This window comes from Halichoerus grypus, chromosome 6, assembly GCF_964656455.1.
Source record: "Halichoerus grypus chromosome 6, mHalGry1.hap1.1, whole genome shotgun sequence".
Lineage (NCBI taxonomy): Eukaryota > Metazoa > Chordata > Mammalia > Carnivora > Phocidae > Halichoerus > Halichoerus grypus.
Genome location: NC_135717.1, coordinates 157,066,554 through 157,085,954, shown reverse-complemented (window position 1 = coordinate 157,085,954; position 19,401 = coordinate 157,066,554). Strand labels below are relative to the sequence as shown.

Genomic DNA, 19,401 nt, shown 5'->3' with positions numbered 1-19,401 from the left:
TTCTGCCTCTCTTGCTCTTGCTTATCACCAAAGCTTGAAGCAAGGCCACCAGGACTTACCAAAAGTGCTCTCAGTGCTGTCAGTACGTGCTGAGGGTGCCAAATCTGCTGTTAACGACCGCCAAAGCCCGCTTCATAGCTGCAGGTGCCCAGCATGTCAAAGGTACCGATGCTTGTGCTGCTGGCTACAATGCCCAGTATCTTCCCATCCAAAGCACCTTAACCAGTGCCAACAGAATGTTCTGCCAGTGCCACTGAAGCCTGCCAATGTGGGCACCATCACCAAGTGCTGGTGCCCAATGTTGAGGGCACCAATGTCTAAAATATAGCATCATCTCTGCTGGCTGATGAAGTTGCCAGTGCCAATTATGCTGACTCCTTTTGTTCCCGATGTCCCAAAAATGTTTCATGAGGCAACTTTTTTATTGAGGCTTCTTCTTCTTAAGGCTGATCCATGGGAGCTGGGCCAGGGCCTAGTCAGAGCGCCTGATCCTGAAATCCACTCAGAATCGAACATTCCCTATGACACTTGTCTATTGTCCTTTGAATCAAATACATATGCACTGGCTGCCTTCTTTGAGCAGAAGAGTCTTTTGAGGACTCTGAATTCCTCATTGAAAACAGACCCATGCCAGACCAACCCTGCCAGTTAACCATACATTCCCACACATGATAGGTGAATATGGTTCTATGCAAGTTGAAATCCTTGCCACACAGCTGTAGCCATCAAGCTGACAGATTCCCAGTCTGTGTTAGAGAACAAGGAACATTTTATTTTGTGTTTCAGAAAATCATCCAGAATCTGACCCCTTCTCACCACCTCTACTACTCTAGCACCCTGTCCAACTCATTAGCCTCTTTCTCCTGGATTATTACTTCTGCAGCCTCTGTGCAGGTCTCCCTCCTCCTAACTCTTGCCTCCTCCCTAGGAGCTATTCTGCAGTGACGCCACTGCAACGTAAGCTAAACCGTGTCACGCTTCTGCTCAAATTCTCACACCAGCTCCCTGTTTCTCTCCAAATGAAAGCCAAAGCCTTCCAAGACCTTCAGAGCTTTACCTTCTCTGGCCCCTGACTACCTCTCTGACCTGCTCCCCACCCCTCTCTTCCTGCACATGCTGCTCTAACCCCTTTGGTTTCCTTGTTATTCCTTGAGGACACACCAGGCTCACTCCTTCCTGAGGGCCTTTGCCTCTCCTGGTCCTGCTACTTGGTTGGAATCTTCTCCCCCAGATTGCCAAGATTGCCGGCACAGCCACTTTACTGCCCATAAGTCTCCATTCAAATCTTGCCTTGTGAATGAAGCTTCCCCTAACCACCCTGTTTGCCCTGCACAGACCCAGCTACTCCACAGACACTCTCTAGCACATCCACTTTCATGCTCTACTTTCTCCTTTTTTCACAACACATCACTTTCTGACATAATTTCCTTATTTACTATGTGTGTTAATTACTATCTGTCTCCCCCACTAGAAGGTAAGCTCCTTAAGGACTGGCACTTTTACATGTTTTTTGACTGATGCATCCAGAAGAATACATAGAATATAGTAGGCATGCTGTAAGTATTTGAGTGAATAAATGAATGAGTAGATGAGTGGATGGATGGATAGAGGGATGGACGGATAGATGAATATGTGGTAGGTCTCCAATTTTGTAATTCCTATACTAATTTTTGGCCACCATCTGAATGATATCCTTTGTCCTTCCCTACCCGGGCAGAACAGAAGTTACTCATTTGTATACTGCTAACTTTGGTTTTATGGTACATTTATCTGTTTGAAGTACTTCAGTGGGTGATGTTGATTATGCACATGCCTGGAGGCTCTGAGAAAGGACATGGTTTTTAAATATCAAATAAATGGAATTGGCATTCAGAACATTCATTATTTTCTGAAGACTCAAGTTTGGGGAATTTTTTTGTTGGGACTAATAACATGCAAACAATTTTCCTGATTGATAGTAGCATTTAAAATGTCTGTTTTAAGTGTGCTACATAACCATTGAATATCTACATGAGTGTCAGCAGATAGGTGCTGTCAGTGGGAAGAAGAAAAGTGATTCTGTATCTTTTTCTAAATATAATTCATATCACTGGTAGAGCTTGAAAATGTGAATGTGGTGAGCATTGTTCAGCACCTTATTCTAGTTGCAGTAAATCCCCTTCATCTTTAATCTGAGCTCGTGTTTTGTGAAAGAGCTTTGCAGCAAGGAACCACATCAAAATAAATAGTTGTATTTAACAAAAGGATCTAGGGTCAACATTATCGCAACAAGGATTTTACAAGTGAAAAGATGGTAAAAACATGTCCTTTTACTGAATTAAAAGAAAAATGTTTCACCAAAAACTTCAGAGTGAAGTACAACAAAACCATTCAATAATATCATTCGACTCCGGTGACCATGTTCACGTGTGTACTGAACAGTGGTTCTCCTGATCTCTTTACCACGACCCCACAGGTCTTATCTGGCAGGTAACTGCCCGGTTCTCGGTGACGCCGTTAATGGCAGTCACTCTGTGCGTGCCTAAGAGGAAGTGGAAAAGACGCGGGTCTGACTGGCGGTCCACTCACACTGCTTGCAAAGCGATAAAGCGACGGCTGTGTTGTTGTTGCCATTGTTGTCATTTTTTTTTTTCCTACCATGATTTTTAGAGCTTGTCTGTTTTGGCAGCTTCACTCCTTTAACTTGTGGTCAGTCCAGTGCCTTTGATCAAAAGGGGTGCCCCCTAACCCTGATGGCTGGAGGCTGGACTGGTCTGGCTAGTGCTTCTACTTGGTTCACCAGCCTGCTCTTCTGTGCTCCTGGAAGGCAATCACCCCTGTGTCTTGAAAACATTACTTATTTATGCACCCTTTGTTGTCCATTGCTTCACTTGCAGTTTACTCCATGGTTTAAGGCTTGTCAAAAGAAGGGAAACGTCAGGGCCTCTCTGGGCTAGACTTCAGTTTGTCTCTTTTATTCATGAAATAGGAATCACAGGGCATTAAGAGACGGTGCCCAGTCCAAAGCACTTTACCCCAAAATGTAGTACAGAGTAATATCCAGCTATGACTCCCTCCCTGCTCCTGCCCTATGCCTAAAGCTGGGAGTCTTCAGTGTCTGAACACTCAAGAGACCCCGTGTCGGCAAGGTTCAGTTGCTGGCGGGGAAAAAATACAGACGTTACCATTATCTGCAATTGTACGTCCATAATGACATCCAAACACAATTCGCTTAGGAAGCTCTGAGGGTTTAAGTTTCTTCCTATTCTTTTATAGAAATTGTATCCATAACAGAGTATGATTATAAACAAAGGGACTTCGAGCAAGCGATCTGTGCATGTGCATGTCTCCCTCCCCTGCCTCATATGTACAACCAGAGACCTATCACACCTCATTTCCTAACAATAGTCACAGTGTATCAATCCCTTCAGTTCCCACAGAAGGAATCTCATTATATGGGGTACCCAGAGTCTCAGGCTCTGTAAAGGGTATTTTCCCGAAGATCACCTAAAACCCCTCACAAATGACATAATGCATGTGAGATCACTTTGGGATCTTCAAAGCCTCATGTGATTGTTAGGTGACATTCTTATCATTAATAGTCCTATCCTTTCTGTAGACGTGTCTCTCCCAGCCAAGTTGCACTACAATAGCACTTAGATGGTGATGGATAGACTTTTTTCCGGGGCCCCATGGTCAGTGGATCTACCTTTCTCTTTCATGTTCAGTCAGTCTTTTAAGAGCCACTGATGAAACAGCATAGTGATGTCTAAGCCCAGGTCTCAAAGCCTATAGGAGATCTGATCCTCACACTACTCAATAGACCTGCATTTGGACTTGGCAGCACACTGCCTGCCAGCACTGCTTGCCCTGGTTTATTTTCAGGGCTGCTATTAGTCCGAGTCTTGGGTAGCAGCAGGACAAAGCAGAAGAGGCTAGAACAAGGAGCAGGAATAGAGGGAGGCACCTGATGATATCAGCTGTCTGTATTACAAAAGTCGTATCAGGGAGTCTGAGAGTACAAAGTACATCCAGTGGGAAGAGAGAAGCCACGGTCCATTGCAGCTTCATAGGCAAGTTTAAGTCTCTGAGCCCGGTGCATTAGGGCTGTTGCAATCAGTAGGTTTACATAAATGATAGTCAGGTTTGTGTGTTTGTACCCAGGGATAGCTGCCCTTGCCCACATGAGGACCTTTACCAGTACTTCACATACGAGGATCCAGCTCTCACCGAGTCCAAGGCAGGTAGCTTCTAGACCCTTACAACCGTCTTAACACAAAGATTATCAACCGCAAAGTTACTCCAACTATGCCTCTTATGCTATAATTTCCAAGAAAGGCCAGCAAAATCCCAAACACAAAAGGCAAAACCCTCTACCTCATCTCAATCTCCATAGCACCCTTGGACTCTTTTATTTATTTATTTATTTTGTTAAAGATCCTATTCATCCATTTGGCAGAAAGAGACACAGCGAGAGAGGAAACACAAGCAGGGGGAGTGGGAGAGGGAGAAGCAGGCTTCCCGAGGAGTAGGGAGCCAGATGTGGGGCTGAATCCCAGGACCCTGGGGTTATGACCCGAGCCCAAGGCAGACACCCAATGACTGAGTGGTGCCCCACACCCTTGGACTCTTATTCCCTTATATTTCAGACCTTCCTCAGCCCTGAGTCCTCAGTTCTCATTCCTCCCCATGCCTTTTCCTTATACTTTCTAAAACCTTCCATCTCTCTCCTCCTCTTCCCATGCAGACTCCTTAAAAGAATAGCTCTGATCGCAATTTCTGCTTTCTCATCTCTAACTTACACCTCAACCCAGGGCAGCCTTGCCTCCGGGCTCTTTTTCATAAAATCCTGGTGACCTGTCTGCCAGATCCCATGAACGCTTCTCCTTCCTCATCTTAGTAGACCTCTCTGCAACATTCCATCACTGCTAACTACACCCTCTTTGAAGCTAAGTTTCCCGCACTTCCCTTCTTGTCTTGACTATTGCTTTTTTGGTCTCCCGGGTATGATTCTTACCTTTCACTTTGAAAGTGTTGGTTTGTCCTCACACCACTTCTCTTCCCGCGGTACATAACCTCCGCAGTCTCATCCATGCATGATTTCAGCTCCCACTGATGATAAAAATAACTAAGATTTATTGAGTGCTTCTGTGTGCCAAGTACTATGCATTGTTTCACTGCGTGCCTACAGGTTCCCCCAGAGGTAGACATTCTTATCGCTCACATGACTAACCAGAAGATGGACGCTGAGGAAGACTGAGTAGCTTACTCAAGGTCATACAGCTGATAAGTGGAGGAGCCAAGACTCCCACCTGTCCTGCGAATGATGCCCAAGGTTACATGTCTCCTCGGATTTCTCCCCCAAATTTAAAGTGCAGTTCCACAGCATCTTTAATTTCTCATGTCTCAAAATTATTCGTGTCCTCTCAGTCTATTTTCTCTTCTTTCTCCACTAGTAACACCACCATGTACCTGGGTACAAGGACTCAAAGCCAGAAACTTGAGGTTTTCCCATGATTTCCCCCTCTTATATCTTGCGTAGTTACCACAAAGGGATGCTAGTGTGATTGACAGAAAGATGCCAACAAACGCAGTTAAAGGAAATGAGGTTTCTTTGAATGGCAAGGGCTGTGAAAATTAATGACTTCACAAAACAAGAGACAATGTGACATACTGTCAAGTGGAAGCATAGGCTTCCTTAAATGTTATGTATGAAATTACCTTATTTTCAATTCTGTTTGTATTAGAGGAAAGGCGAAGCTGCTAGAATAGAAACCTCCATAATGTAGTGGTTTAAAGAATAGAACATATACTTCTCCCACGTAACAGTCTTGAAGTACGCAGTCCAGGTTTACAAATTGGCTCTGCTCTCTGCGATTCTGGAAGGACCCGGGACCCTCCATCTGTCGCTCTGTCATCCTCTAACGCACTGCTACTCAAAGCATGGTCCACGGACTGACAGCATTAGCATTACCAGGAAGCTTGTTAGAAATGCAGAATCTCAAATTCTCCCTGCAGCCTATTGAATTAGAACCTGCATGTTAACAAGATTTCCCATGTGATTCTTTTGTACATTCAGGTTTGAGAAGCATTTCCCAAACTCTAGGTTATTATTTTGCCAGTGTAGTCAAAGCTGGGCTGTAGGCACTGATGTTCCAGCTCATGAGGATGGAAAAAAAAAAAAAGCAATTCTAGAGCAAGGAACCTGTCTTTTAGGTTGAAGGTGACCTGGAGGTTACATGCATCACTTTCACTAGCTTCCCACAGGCTCAAATATATTCTCATAGAAACAACCAGAAGCAAAGCTGGTGTTATTTATTTATTTTTTTTGGATATTTATTTACTCATTTGGTGTATCTTGTCTGTAGTAAGTCTCATTACTGTGGAAGAGGAGGGAACAGATTTTAGTGGACAACAAGGGATCTCTGTTTCAATTTGGTAACAATTTTCAGACATAAAAATATCTAATTTGTTATTGACTTCCGGGCTTCCTTATTCTCTTTTTTTTTTTTTTTTTTTAAGATTTTATTTATTTATTTGAGAGAGAGAGTGAGAGAGAGAAAGAGCACAAGAGGGGGGAGCGGGAGAGGGAGAAGCAGACTCCCCGCTGAGCAGGTAGCCCGATGCGGGACTCGATCCTGGGACTCCAGGATCATGACCTGAGCCGAAGGCAGTCGCTTAACCAACTGAGCCACCCAGGCGCCCGGGCTTCCTTATTCTCTTGATCTAATTACCATGCCAATATCGTAATGCTGACTTAACAACTTCTTGTATTCAGGACTATTGTTTTAGAGAGTGGGGAGGGGCAGCGGGAGTGGGAGAGAATCTTAAGCAGGCTCCATTCCCAGCACTAAGCCCAATGCGGGGCTTAATCTCACCACCCTGAGATCATGACCTGAGCCAACGAAATCAAGTCAGATGCTTAACTGAGCCATCTCAGCACCCCAGAAATTTTTATGTAATCCCAAATCTATTATAATACAATATCTTTCCCTCTTTTTATTTCCTTTTCCTATTTTTATTGCCTTCTTGCTACAGCTTTCATCCTGTGGCTCCATCAGTTTGTAAAATACTATCCTTGTCTGAACAGACAAAGCTGGTTTCAGGCAGAGAGGAGGAATCACAGGCAACACATATGTGTCCATAGAAATATGACAAATCCAGAATATTTCAAATAAAACTAAGAAATTAAGAGGAAATAGAACTGTAGTGGTGGTGTAATCTTACAAAAATCTTCTAAATCAATGGTTTTCAAACATTTCTTTTTAAAGCAGAGAGAGCTCTTCTTCCTCTTCTTACCTGTATAAAACACTTAAAATATGGGTTACCCTGACAGAGGTAGACTAGGCAGTCCCAGAGCCTCACCTGTTCAGCTGGCCCCTAATTGGCTCCCTTAACACCCCAGATTCCACAGAGCACACTGCCCTGGGTCAATAATCTCTGCACGCCAGGTAGCCTGTGATGTGATCAGCATGCCCTCTCTGAGGCCAGATTTGCTTTAAGAGGCTCCTAGAGGAAAGTCAGTGCAGAATATACGCATTTGGGCAGAATAACAAAACACTGAGAGCAACAAGGAAGGTATTTAGTAAAACATATCAACGTATCCCAATTTTTTTGAGACTAAAGCTTCTTTCACTGCTAACTCCAATTTCTGTCCCAGCTTGGGTTTTCCCCACACTTTGGGATTCAACAAGTTGAATCAGATCAGCTTGTTGTGAAGCTCTGTTAGGAATGCCTCACGCCTGCCCACCGCTCTGCCTCTCAGACTATAGACTGTGCCTGACTCCCATTCATGCTCGGCGGTACTGCAGGCCCGGCAGCCCCTGCTACTCTCTGTCTAGCTCTGTTCTGCAGGTGTTCCTACTGGAAAAGAGTCTCAGCGTTAGTAATTTGAGAAAGCAGTCGCAGTGCTCCTTGTGGATGCTGCTGACAACTCATGAAAGAAGGGTGGATGCCGTCTGAACTTCAGCCTAAATGTCCTTGTTGTCCTTTTTTTTTTTTTTTTTTTTAAGTTTTGCCTTTGGGCTTCTTTTTTCTTTACTGGATAAGTAAATCTGACACTAATTTGATATTAATTTACGAAAGATAGAATTGCAAGATGTAGGAATTATGAAGCAACTTTGAGATCATTGGCCCAACACCATCATTTTACAGATGAGAACACTGAACCTTGGAGAGGTGAGGTAACTTGCCCATCGTTACACAGCTTGTTAACAGTAGAGCCAAGATGCTGGTTTATAGAAACAAAGCCCAGTGCATTTCATAACACAGCATACTACTTGGAATTGGTTCTTGGTATGTAATCATTTTAAATAGTTGTACAACATTAATATTAGGTATAAAAATAGGCTTCATCTTCATAAGATGTAGCACAAAATACAAATGTCCTTTATAAGTGGACACCGTGCCACTGAATTTGTCACTTTATCTTCATGTGTTCATTAAATCACTTAATTTAATAAACATTCGGCAAATGCCTGCAATGTATGGGATGCTTCACTGGGACCTAAGAGACAAAGATGGCTAAGACCTTGTTTCTTCACTAAAAGGGTGAGAGTCTAATGAAGAAGACAGATACTCACATCTCTAGCTATAACAGAATTATATGCAAATTACCACAAAAATCTAGGAGAAGGTATGATTAATTTTGACTTGGGAGTAAGGGTAGCATTGGAGAAGGCTTCACAGAACAGGCAATATTTAAAAAGGGCCTTTTAAGAAAGGATAGAATTTCAACAAGAGAACAGAGGAGAAACAGTATTCTTGGCAGAGGGAATGGCCGGAGCAAAGGTACGGAGTTATACTAGTTATAAAATGGATATGCCCTCCAAAATTATACTTCTAAAATAAAGAATTACTTAGTTTAGGGTTAGCAAGGATGTAGGACATAGGTGTTTACTAGATAACAGCCAGAAAGCTTGGGAAGGATGTTGATGTTAGCTTAGCTCAGCATCCCTAGTCTTTCTCAGTCTCATGGAGATGACTTTGGACTCATAAAGAGTTTGGGTTATTTTATGTGTCAACCTGGCTAGGCCATAATACCCAGATATTCTGTCAAACTCCAGTCTAGGATGTCACCATGAAGGTATTTTTTTAGATGAAATTAACATTTAAATCAGCAACCTCTGAGTAAAGCAGACTGGGTAAAGCAGTAAAGCCCTCCATTATATGGATGGACTCCATCCAATCAGTTGAAGGCCTTATAAGAACAAGACTGAGGTCCTCCATGAATAAGAGGGAATTCTGCTTCCAGACCGCTCTCAGGCTTGAGCTGCAACATCAGCTTTTTCCTGCATCTCCAGCCAGCCAGCCTGCCCTGAAGATTTTGGACTTGCAAGATTTCAGACTTGTGTATGTGTGTATACACATCCCATTAGCTCTATTTCTCTGGAGAACCCTAACTAATATAAATACCAAGGGTTTTGAAATAAAGAGTGACTGTATTAGTCAGTTTTCCCCTATATGTCAAAATTTCAGTGGTTCATAGCAACAAAAAATATACATATTTATTCTTCTTACTCATGGGTTTGTGGGTCAGCTGTAGTTCATCTAACTTAAGCTGGACTTGCCCAAATTCCACTGAGCCAGGGTAGACTCCAAGGTTTTACATTTAGGTTTGCTCCACAAGTCTTCATCTTTCTCCTGGGACCAGCAGTTGTGTGACGATTCAGCCACTTGTTATTCTTGTAATAGAGCATAAGAACACAAAGGATGAGTAGATCACAGGAGTGGAGAGGCCTCATCTATAAATTGCCCACTGACACTTCTACCTGTACCATAGGCCAAGCAAGTACATGGCCAACATCAATGGGATGAAGAAGTAACTCAATCACAGTGGGATACAATGCAGATCCCTTGGCAAAGAGCACAGAAGCATAATTCTAATACAGGAAGAAAGTGAAGAGCTGGAAACAATTCAATCTACTTGAGTGATCTTGTTAGATATATTTCTGAAAAGTAGCTGTCAGCTGGGGTGGGGGTGGTATAAATAACTTAACAGACATAAACCCTTTTAAAAATAAGATGGAAAAGGAAGGAAGTGAGGGAAAGAGAAAGGGATGAGAGAGGAAAGAAGAATCTTGATTGGAAGTTGAAAAGATTAGCAGCCAAAGGACTCAATATTATGCAATTTCTAAATAAGCATGGGCAAAACAAACAAACAAACAAATAAATAAAAATAAATAAGCATGAGCCTAATTTAGAGCAGTGATAAGGGAAGAAAACTTAGAGTTATTAAAGACCTGTTATATTCAAAGTCCTGTGCTAGGCAATCATATAATGTTTACACTTGGGGTAGATACTATTGTCAGATTCCAAAGTCCATTTTGGAAGCAAGGAACTGAAAACAAATTTATGAGACTTGTTGGCCTAATTAAAGATGACAGTAAAACAGAAAGAGGAAAGTAAGATGACTTATCAAGTAAGCATCTACTTGGGCAATAGTGTGATGCTTCCCCACTAACTGAGATCAGAAACACAGAAGGAGGGCCAGTTTGTGAGCTGAAGGAGATAAAGTTTTGGCTCGTGTTGTGTGATAGCTGTATGGGCCATCTTTGTGAGGTATCCTACAAATGTTTGGACATTTGTATCTTGAAGCTCAAGAAGAGAAGCTAATCCTGGAAAAACACTACAGAAATAAAGGCAAAAGCTTTAGAAGCATGGAAAATAATATGAGCAAAGATACAATAGTGTGTTGCACACACAATTCATGTTCATGGCATGGCTAGCAGCTTAACAGACTGTTTAGACATGCACTTGTGTCTAATCGTATGTACTAGGGTACACATGGCAGAGTAGTAGAGGGTGAAGTTGGAAAGATAAGTTTATACCTGATCTCCATTGCCCTAGAATTCTGGAATAGGCCATTTTCATTTTTTTTTTTTCACTTTTATCAAGAAGGAGTCACTATAGGTTTTTGTGCCAGTGTTGACTTAAAAGTCTGGCTTTTGGGAATACTGATGCAGCAGCATCATAGAAGCTGGACCAAAGGTGGGAGGCCAAGTGGAAGGCTATTGCATTAGTTTTCGTAAGCACTAACAAGAACCTGAAGAGGGCAGTGGCAGTAAGAACAGAAATGAAGGAACAGATGGAAGAATTGCTTCAAAAGAAATTATTGTGCAGCACAGTAACCATTCTGCATATCATTAAATACGTGTAAGTTAATTTTGTAACTTCATTTGGCTCTAATGCTTTCCTCTGCTCAGGTATGCAGAGCCTTCATAATTTATTGGTCATCTGTTTGCATAGTTTTTAATTAAGAGTTATAATTTCCTTGAGGAAGAGACTCAGACTGTTTTGTTCTGTACTGCTCCACAACATTCAGAACAGGCACTGACTAAATATTTATTGAGTGAGTGGCTGGATGAACCCTCCCCGGCACACGTCAGTGTGTTCATTTCCAGGTTCTCTCCACTCTTGCTGCCTACCTTGTCCCCATCTCTCATCCTCCCACCAAATATGTTCCTCCCTCTCACCTCCTCAAGGTTGCTCACGAAGAACTTGCCTCACAGGAGGAACCACATTACTGAGAGTCTGCATTCAGTCAGATACTGATGTGCCTTTTTTCCGATCCTGCCTTCAAGCAAGCTCAACTGCTTCTCTCTTTAGTATTTTTAATGTCATTCAGACATAACCAATAACTTTCCAGTCATGTAAAATATTGAAAACTCACTTCCAATCCATGTAAGCCTCTAATTTTATGCACTTCATCCCTCCCCCACCACTGCTCCCCAAGTTTAGGCTTCCCCCAAGGGACTGGCATCTCTCTTTTCTGATTCCAAATTTCCTGCCACTGGAGGAAGAAGGAGGGGTTGGAAGGAAAAACAAACTTTTTTCTACTAATTGGGTTTGCTTTGCAGAGTTCTGGCTGGTGTCCCCATCCCTGCTCATCACTGGCTAACTGGGACCAGCAGCCAACATCTGCATGGCACGTGGCCAGGGATTGCTCTGTGTGTGTGCGTGCGTGTGCGCTTTGGGTGAGCTCTGGGGACCCCAGTGCAGAGTTCTCTGGTAGGGGACATCTGACTCTACCCCAGATTGATTCAAGGCTCCCTAAACTCATCCCCAGGATCTGCCGCTGGGGTGGTCAGGTTCTGGAGGGCTAACAGTAAAACCTTGCCAAGCTGTTAATTTCAACTCCAGTGAGCTTCTCTTCCATCCTTCTTGCCCTTTCTCCCGTTATTTCTTTCTGTCAGCTGAGGCAGTCAAGGAGTTTCCAGGGCTGCAGGGATTAGTCAGGATAGTAGCATTGGTTCAACCATCTCTTCATAAGTCCTGGAGAAAGTCCCTAGCCCCGATATTTTTATAACTCTATGGTATATGTAGGTACTTAGTACCTTTGTGCCTCTGCTTTGGATCCTAATCTCCAATTTTACGCAAACAACATTCAGTTATTTGCAACTGCCACTAAACTTCATTTTACAAACTCTGAGTTGTCGTTTACATTTGTAGCTATTGCAGAATAAATATTGTGTTAACTGTTACTGAACAAATGTTCAGTGAGTAGCTAAAATGGGTCAGTCCAAGTACAAGTGACATACAAAAGTTTGATGCTGTTCAGACTCTGATGCAAATGATGAATTATACTGTAACTCCCAATAGAAGACATTTAAACCTCAAAGTGTAAAATAGATTGGGGAGTGGAACAATAGGAAAGAGGAGAGGAGGAAAGGTAATTTAAAAATGAAGGAGTAAATATAATCTCAGAAGAAGAAAAGGGAGATAAAAGGGCAGAAGAAATACTTAAAAATATAATTGCCTTGACCTTTGATTAAGCCTGTCCAGGAGGGAAAAAAAAAAAAAACAGCTACAAATTCTATTTTGGGGACATGTGGGGAATTTACATATGGACTGTATATTAGGTAATATAATTGGATTAATGTTAGATTTATTGAGTGTGCTGTTTCTGTGGCTATGTAGGAGAATGTCGTTGCTCTTAGAAGATGCATGCTGAAACACCAAGGGGTGAAGTTTCATCATGTCTGCTAAAGGTTCAGGGGAAAAAACTGTCTTCCCAGTGGTTCACCTAAAATAAAACGTGTGTTGTGTGCATGTGAATGAGGAAGTGGGTATAGAGAAAAAGGTAGAAACCCAATGTGGCCAAATGTTAACCTTGGGTGAATCTGGGTCCAGGGTCTTCTGGAAGACATGGACATGCTCCTCCCAGCTCTCTCTTCAAGGAAGGAGAGTAGTCAGCAGACAGCCTCCAGCTGTCAGTACCTGCAGAGTCTGCCTCTGCTGCGGAGGGCGGCCCCACTAGAGTCCTGCTTTTCCCATGGCAGCCGCATGCAGTGACAGAGAGTGTGGGGCACAAAGGGCCAGTCATGCTGCCAGCAGGGGACCTCTAGGAGCATGACCTGTGCTAGAGCTCCCCACTGGGTTCAGAGAGGCTTCGTCAGGACCCATCACAGTCCGACTCCTCTTCTGTCCGACCCTCCTTCTCGTCCCTCCTTGTGTAGGTGTTGATCCCTAACGAACACCTCAAATCCAAAACAAACAAACAAATGCAAGAGTAAGAAGAACCTCCAAAATGAGAACGCTGCATAGTGACAGAAAGCCTACCATGTTTAGGATTAAAATCTGAATCCCTGACAGCCAGACTAATCTTTTCTCCACACAAATCAGAGTCATCTAGATTTCCATTAATATTTATCTCCTTGAATCTGAAGGAAGAGGGAAACCTATGTATTTTGCCCAGTTTTGCTTTTCCCATCCTGAATTGCAACATCAGGTTGGTGAGGTGCCAGTTGTCCGTAACAACGGAAGTATTAGATCCGCGGTGTGGCATGCAGAGCAACGCAAGTCCTCGAAGTGACTTACTTCAAAAGCCAAGAACCAGAAATTCAACCAAAATTTCAAATAAAAGCTAAAAAGACTAGAATAATCACACAAAATTTTAAACCCAGAAGTTTCTCTTGCTTAAATTACTTTCACACTCCAATTTAAACTCAGAAACGTTATGCTGTCACACTTCTTTGTTCTCCCAAAGAAAAAAAAATCTGTATATAGCTGACAAAAAATAGGAACCTGTCTGCCAGCAAGTTCTCTATTCATGTCTAACATACTGTAGAGTCTATGCAGAACACATGGTCTTTAAACACCAAAAAGCCTCTTCTTTCCTGGCTTAACACTGCAGTATGTTTCTCCAGCATGTTTGCACTACCTACATGTCTTGCATAAGCATGCATTCCTTTGGATGTTTGAGTCGTGCAGTATTTTCACATGCTTTGATGTTGCACATATGAGAATTATCATCTACATTTTGGAAGTACAGTTCCTTGTGCCTTCAGCATTGAATTTAATACTGCTCAACTGCCATGATTTTAAGTTTCATCCAACAGAATGTCAATAATGTCTATGAACAGAAGTTTGACATATTTCGTTTTCTCAAATATGGAGTTGGTGCAGCAGCTAAGTTAGAAATTTCTGGGTGCACTTTTGAAAACTAATTCAGCGTGAAAATTATTAGTGACTTAGAATTGTGCATAAAGTATTTTGGTTTTCCTTATTTTCTTATCCACAAAGATCTGTTGCTTCAAATCGGATAAGTTTCCAAGTGACAAGATCCATCCTGTTTGTCGGAACTCAAAGTAATCCTCATCCTAATGTGGTGTTCTTTATTACAGATGAGACCCATTGGCCACGATGGCTATCATCCCACTTCTGTCGCTGAGTGGCTGGATTCCATTGAACTAGGTGACTACACCAAAGCCTTTCTAATTAATGGCTACACATCGATGGACCTGTTGAAAAAAATCTGGGAGGTTGAACTTATTAACGTAAGTTGGTCTCTTAAAGATACCTTACCCGTTCAACCCTTGGTAAATGAAATTCCTGTTGTAGGTAGGTAATATTTTCTTTCTTTGTTACTATATGGACATCCATCAGGAATTTACAGATATGCCTTCTGCTTTAAATATACGTCTGTCTTGTTTCCAGTCAAGCTCCACAGTCATTGTCTTTTAAAGTTTGGATGCGGGAAACTAGGAGGACTCTCAGGGTGTTTTGCGTTATCCGAGAAAAACTTCCCAAGCATTTTGAGGCTTTCCATTTTAGAAAATTTAGTCAGCTCAGGATATGGACATGATAACAAATAGGCTCCCATCCTGATCTTGCTCATATTCACTTAAAGATTAGAGTTCTCATTTTTAGTTTCCTATCTCTATTATGTTTCCCTGTCTCTATTCCTTGGCTGCATATATAAACCCCATTCTTGAAGACACTGCATTTGTTTTATTAAGTAGGCTGCTATAATATCAAAATTTTATTATCCAGAGTTTATATCTAATCTTAAGTTGTCTCTGTTTTATTTATATACTTGGCATAGATTTTCTATAAAAACTGGCCAACTTATGTTGCCGTGTATTCAGGCCCAAAGAGATCAACTAGATCTGCATAAATGGTTTTAATACTGATACTTTACTTATTTCATTTTTACTGCTCGTTTATGTCCAATGGCATCAAGGAATGAAAGAATGAAGAGGTAACATGTAATTATCATGCCTTCACCTTCTATTTGGCATCCTGAACATTTCTTTTCCAAAATGAGTGAAAAATCATTTAATCTTTTAGAGAATTTCTTAGATTTGAATTTTATATTCTAAAACTTTAAGAAACACTCATAACCTGAAAGATAAAGCAAATAAATTTCTGCCGGTTCAAAAGAGATTCATTCTACTCTCTATGCCACTTTCTCTCCACAAGTCCAGTCGCTGCATATTGCATGCCATTAATTATTTTAAATTATTTTTATTAGTAGTAACTAATTATTCTTTGCTTTTAAAGGTCTGTCTTAAAAATAATATCTTTTCTAGAACATCTCATAAAAACTGTCCTTCGATCTAAAAATCACAGTAAATGGACTAATTCTTGGCCCCTTCTTCTAATTTGCTGGCCCCTTCTTCTAATTTGCTTTCTGTCCTTACTCCCTCACAAAAGCTATCATTATTTCAGCAGAAACTCACTGTCTGACTGAAAGCCTCTGATTAATTTTGTTCTTAGCCTGTGTGGCAACACAGCAGAACTCACAGAGAGTGTGTTGCATTCTGGTTGCATCCAGGAGATTTCAGTTCTCCACCAAGAATCCAGGACTCATCCGATGGCTACGGTTAGCCATTTGTTAAAGGGGGACCTTCCATAGATCAAACAAACATGTTTCCAATTAAGCGACATTCTAGTCAATTATACAACTTGACAAATATCTCTGCATAAAGTCTTCCAAATAATATTGTTCCCCACTGAAGAACAAATACTTAGACAGCATGAGTCACTCACTTCATGGGCATTAGCAGTAATCCCTCATTGAAAAAGAAGGGATGCCAATAGAACTCTATGATAAAATGTTTTCTTTGAAGCAAGGCTCATCGAAGCAGGACTAGAAGTCTCTCAAAATCCAAAAGCTGGGACTAACGTTGAAGGTGTGAGCTTGGGCCCACACTCTTCCCAGTGCTGGGGGGACAAGCAGCCTAGGAATCCCTGTTCAGTCACTGTGTCCCTTGTGGATGACTGCATTGACTTTGGTCAGGGAGACTCTGAGGGCCCAGGTTTAATGCCAGGGCTCAGGGACTCATCTACCACCACCCACAGACCAACTAGGCTTGAGTTGGGACAGAAGAATAGCCTTTTCCACCCATACAGACTCGAAGCATTTTCCCTTTAGCTCCATGTGCTGTAATACAATCTGTCTTCAGTCCTGTGAGAAGTAGCTTGTCACAAGCATTGTTATCAGAACTAGAAAACACAGTCACTGTGTCTGAGATCTTGAGGCCAATTCCTCTGGGCAGAGTACATCTGCATCTAATATCAACCCAGTATATTTTCCTTAAGCTGATAGAATTTAAAATTTGTGACATCTTTATGGGCAAGTTCACACTCTTGAAGAGGCTTTTCGAGTCATTTAATTCCATAGGTTTATTTATTATAAACAAAAATCGATCTGTACCCTTAGACTTGGAAATCAGAGAACAAAATTTTTATGCCCACCAGAACTCTGCTACAAGGGTGATGCCTTTGATGGTTCTGGGTTGTTTGGTTTTAAAATGAAAGAAAGGCACAAATGTGTGCCTTCTGGCTTACAAAGCTTTAGGCTAGTCTCAAATTCAAGGCTTTAATTCATCCCAACTAATGAGAGAAGACGTCCAAATATGAAATAATCTCATATATAATATATGGGCCCAGCAATTCTATATTAAGTACCCATAATTTGTTGTTTTCTGGCCTGAAGGGAATGTGCAGTCACTTTGATTTAGAGCAAAGCTTCTTAGAGAAATTCACATCCTGAATCTTTGTAATGAGTGGCTTATTTTAAGGAAGCCGTTTGGCTTCAGTAACTGTTGTTCTATGTAAAGTGAAGAGAAAAGTGCAAGGTGGGGGGCTGTCTTTGATACTGGGGGCTGCTGGTGGAGGGGAGGAGAGCAGAGGGTGAGGAGGCTGGCTGTTGCTGTAATTACAAGTACGTTTAGCATCATTAAATAGTATTGAGTAAGCCTCTAATTTCACATGGTATTTTGCTTGATATTTGAAAATAGTAACACATTCTCATTGGGTATAAGTTTATTCAAAGTATTTTCATGAAGAAATGAAAACTATACAAAATTGTGATTTGAAAAGTACAAATACATTTGAAATTATAATCTTTCAAAAATACCTCAAAGATCTTTTGTGTGTGTGTGTGTGTGTGAAGTGCATTATTACCATTGAAAAACAAGGTTATTTGAATAACCTAATGAAGATTTTGGTCACAAAACTACCCAAAGTATAGTATAGGGATGAGGGAGATTAATAGAAATCTCATTTCTTAATATCAGCATTCTCAGCAGTGGAAATCAAGCAGAAAGAAACTTTTAAGACATAGGTTTTACAGGCCCATGTGTGTCTAGACTTAAAGAATTTAGATGCCAATAATTGTTCCTTTTATTCCCTAATCCACGCTTCATACGCAGAAGCTCTTTTATTAATAGCTTTGTTTTGCTTGTGTCTGCTACTATCATTAATAACATCATTAATACTATTCTTACTTTTGTATTGATATTTTAGTGTTATGTGAATATATTGAGAGAGATTGTCAGGCAAATTGTTCCCTGTGCAGATGCTAGCTGGATAAACCTCTCGCTTGAATTATAGTCCTCTCCAAAGGCTTGTTGAGAGAGCTAAAGACTAGTTAACAGTGCATTAGTGCATGAATTTTCTTTACTCATAAGTTTACTCAGGCCTTGTACAAGGTATTACCAAGTTTACAGAGCAGTTCCTACTGCTATTGATAACCTCAAGCAAAAAAGTATGGCAATTAATAATTATTATTAATATTTAATAATTTATTTTACCACTGAGTACCTACCAAGGGGATTTTGGTTAGATGAGATAAATTTGAACACTGTCCAGTTTCTTAATGTGTAAATCTTAGTGCAGAATATGTCATAAATTTCTTCCCAGTGGCTTTACCATTATTTACTAAGGAAATAATTCTAGTCAATGCTTATGATATCCTACAATACTGATAATGATAAAAGTACCCACCAAGGTGTGCCTGGGTGGTGTAGTCAGTTAAGCGTCTGACTCTCGTTTCGGCTCAGGTTGTGATCTCAGGGTTGTGAGATCTAGCCCCATGTAGGGCTCCATGATCAATGCAGAATCTGCTTAAGACTCTCTCTCCCTCACCCTCTCTCTCTGCTCCTCCCCACTGCCACCCCACTCCCACCTCACCCACCCCACTCTCTCTCCCTCTTTCTCTAAAATAAATAAATCTTAAAAAAGAAAAGTACCCACCGAAAGAACAAAATAAAAATCAGTTTTAGTGCATTCTTAATTCTCTGTTCATAAGTACAAGAACAGCTTTAAAAATCTGACTACAGTGATTGGCTGTGTTTTAAATACCTTCGGGTAGAAATAAAATAATTAAGGTAGCAATACCCATATATGTCCCATGAAAATCATTTGACTTATTTTTTTTTCTTTTTTTTCTTTTTTTTATTATGTTATGTTAATCACCATACATTACATCATTAGTTTTTGATGTAGTGTTCCATGATTCATTGTTTGCGTGTAACACCCAGTGCTCCATGCAATACGTGCCCTCTCTAATACCCATCACCCATTTGACTTATTTTTGCAGCAGAAAATTGATTAGAAGATCATTCGCTTCTTGCCTAACAGCTGCTGAAACTATACTTACATTACTCTTTCATTTAGGACTGTCAGATTTTTCTGGTTTTGGTTTTTTGGTTGGTTTGGGGTTTTTTTTCAATGTTGATTTAATTTCTACCTTTCCAGGGAAATTTTGTGATAATCTAATCACTTGGAGATGTACTAAGAAAATTTCAAATTTAACATTCTAATTTTATGTTAAATCTTTAATTATGTGACTTTATTTGCTTTAAATGCTATAGAAATACAGTCCCATCAGTATCAGGTTTAGACTCATTACTT

The 19,401-nt window shown here is 41.0% G+C and overlaps 1 protein-coding gene across 9 annotated transcripts in view; it reads left to right on the top strand.

Moving 5' to 3' along the window:
- The window catches only part of ANKS1B (ankyrin repeat and sterile alpha motif domain containing 1B), a 1,091,613-nt gene that overhangs the window by 795,325 nt on the left and 276,887 nt on the right, over nucleotides 1-19,401 (top strand). For all 9 annotated transcript variants that reach the window (XM_078076455.1, XM_078076454.1, XM_078076453.1 and 6 more), the window contains one exon: nucleotides 14,604-14,756. In XM_078076455.1, coding sequence (XP_077932581.1) covers nucleotides 14,604-14,756 — 153 coding nt within the window. The remainder of the gene's footprint in view (nucleotides 1-14,603; nucleotides 14,757-19,401) is intronic.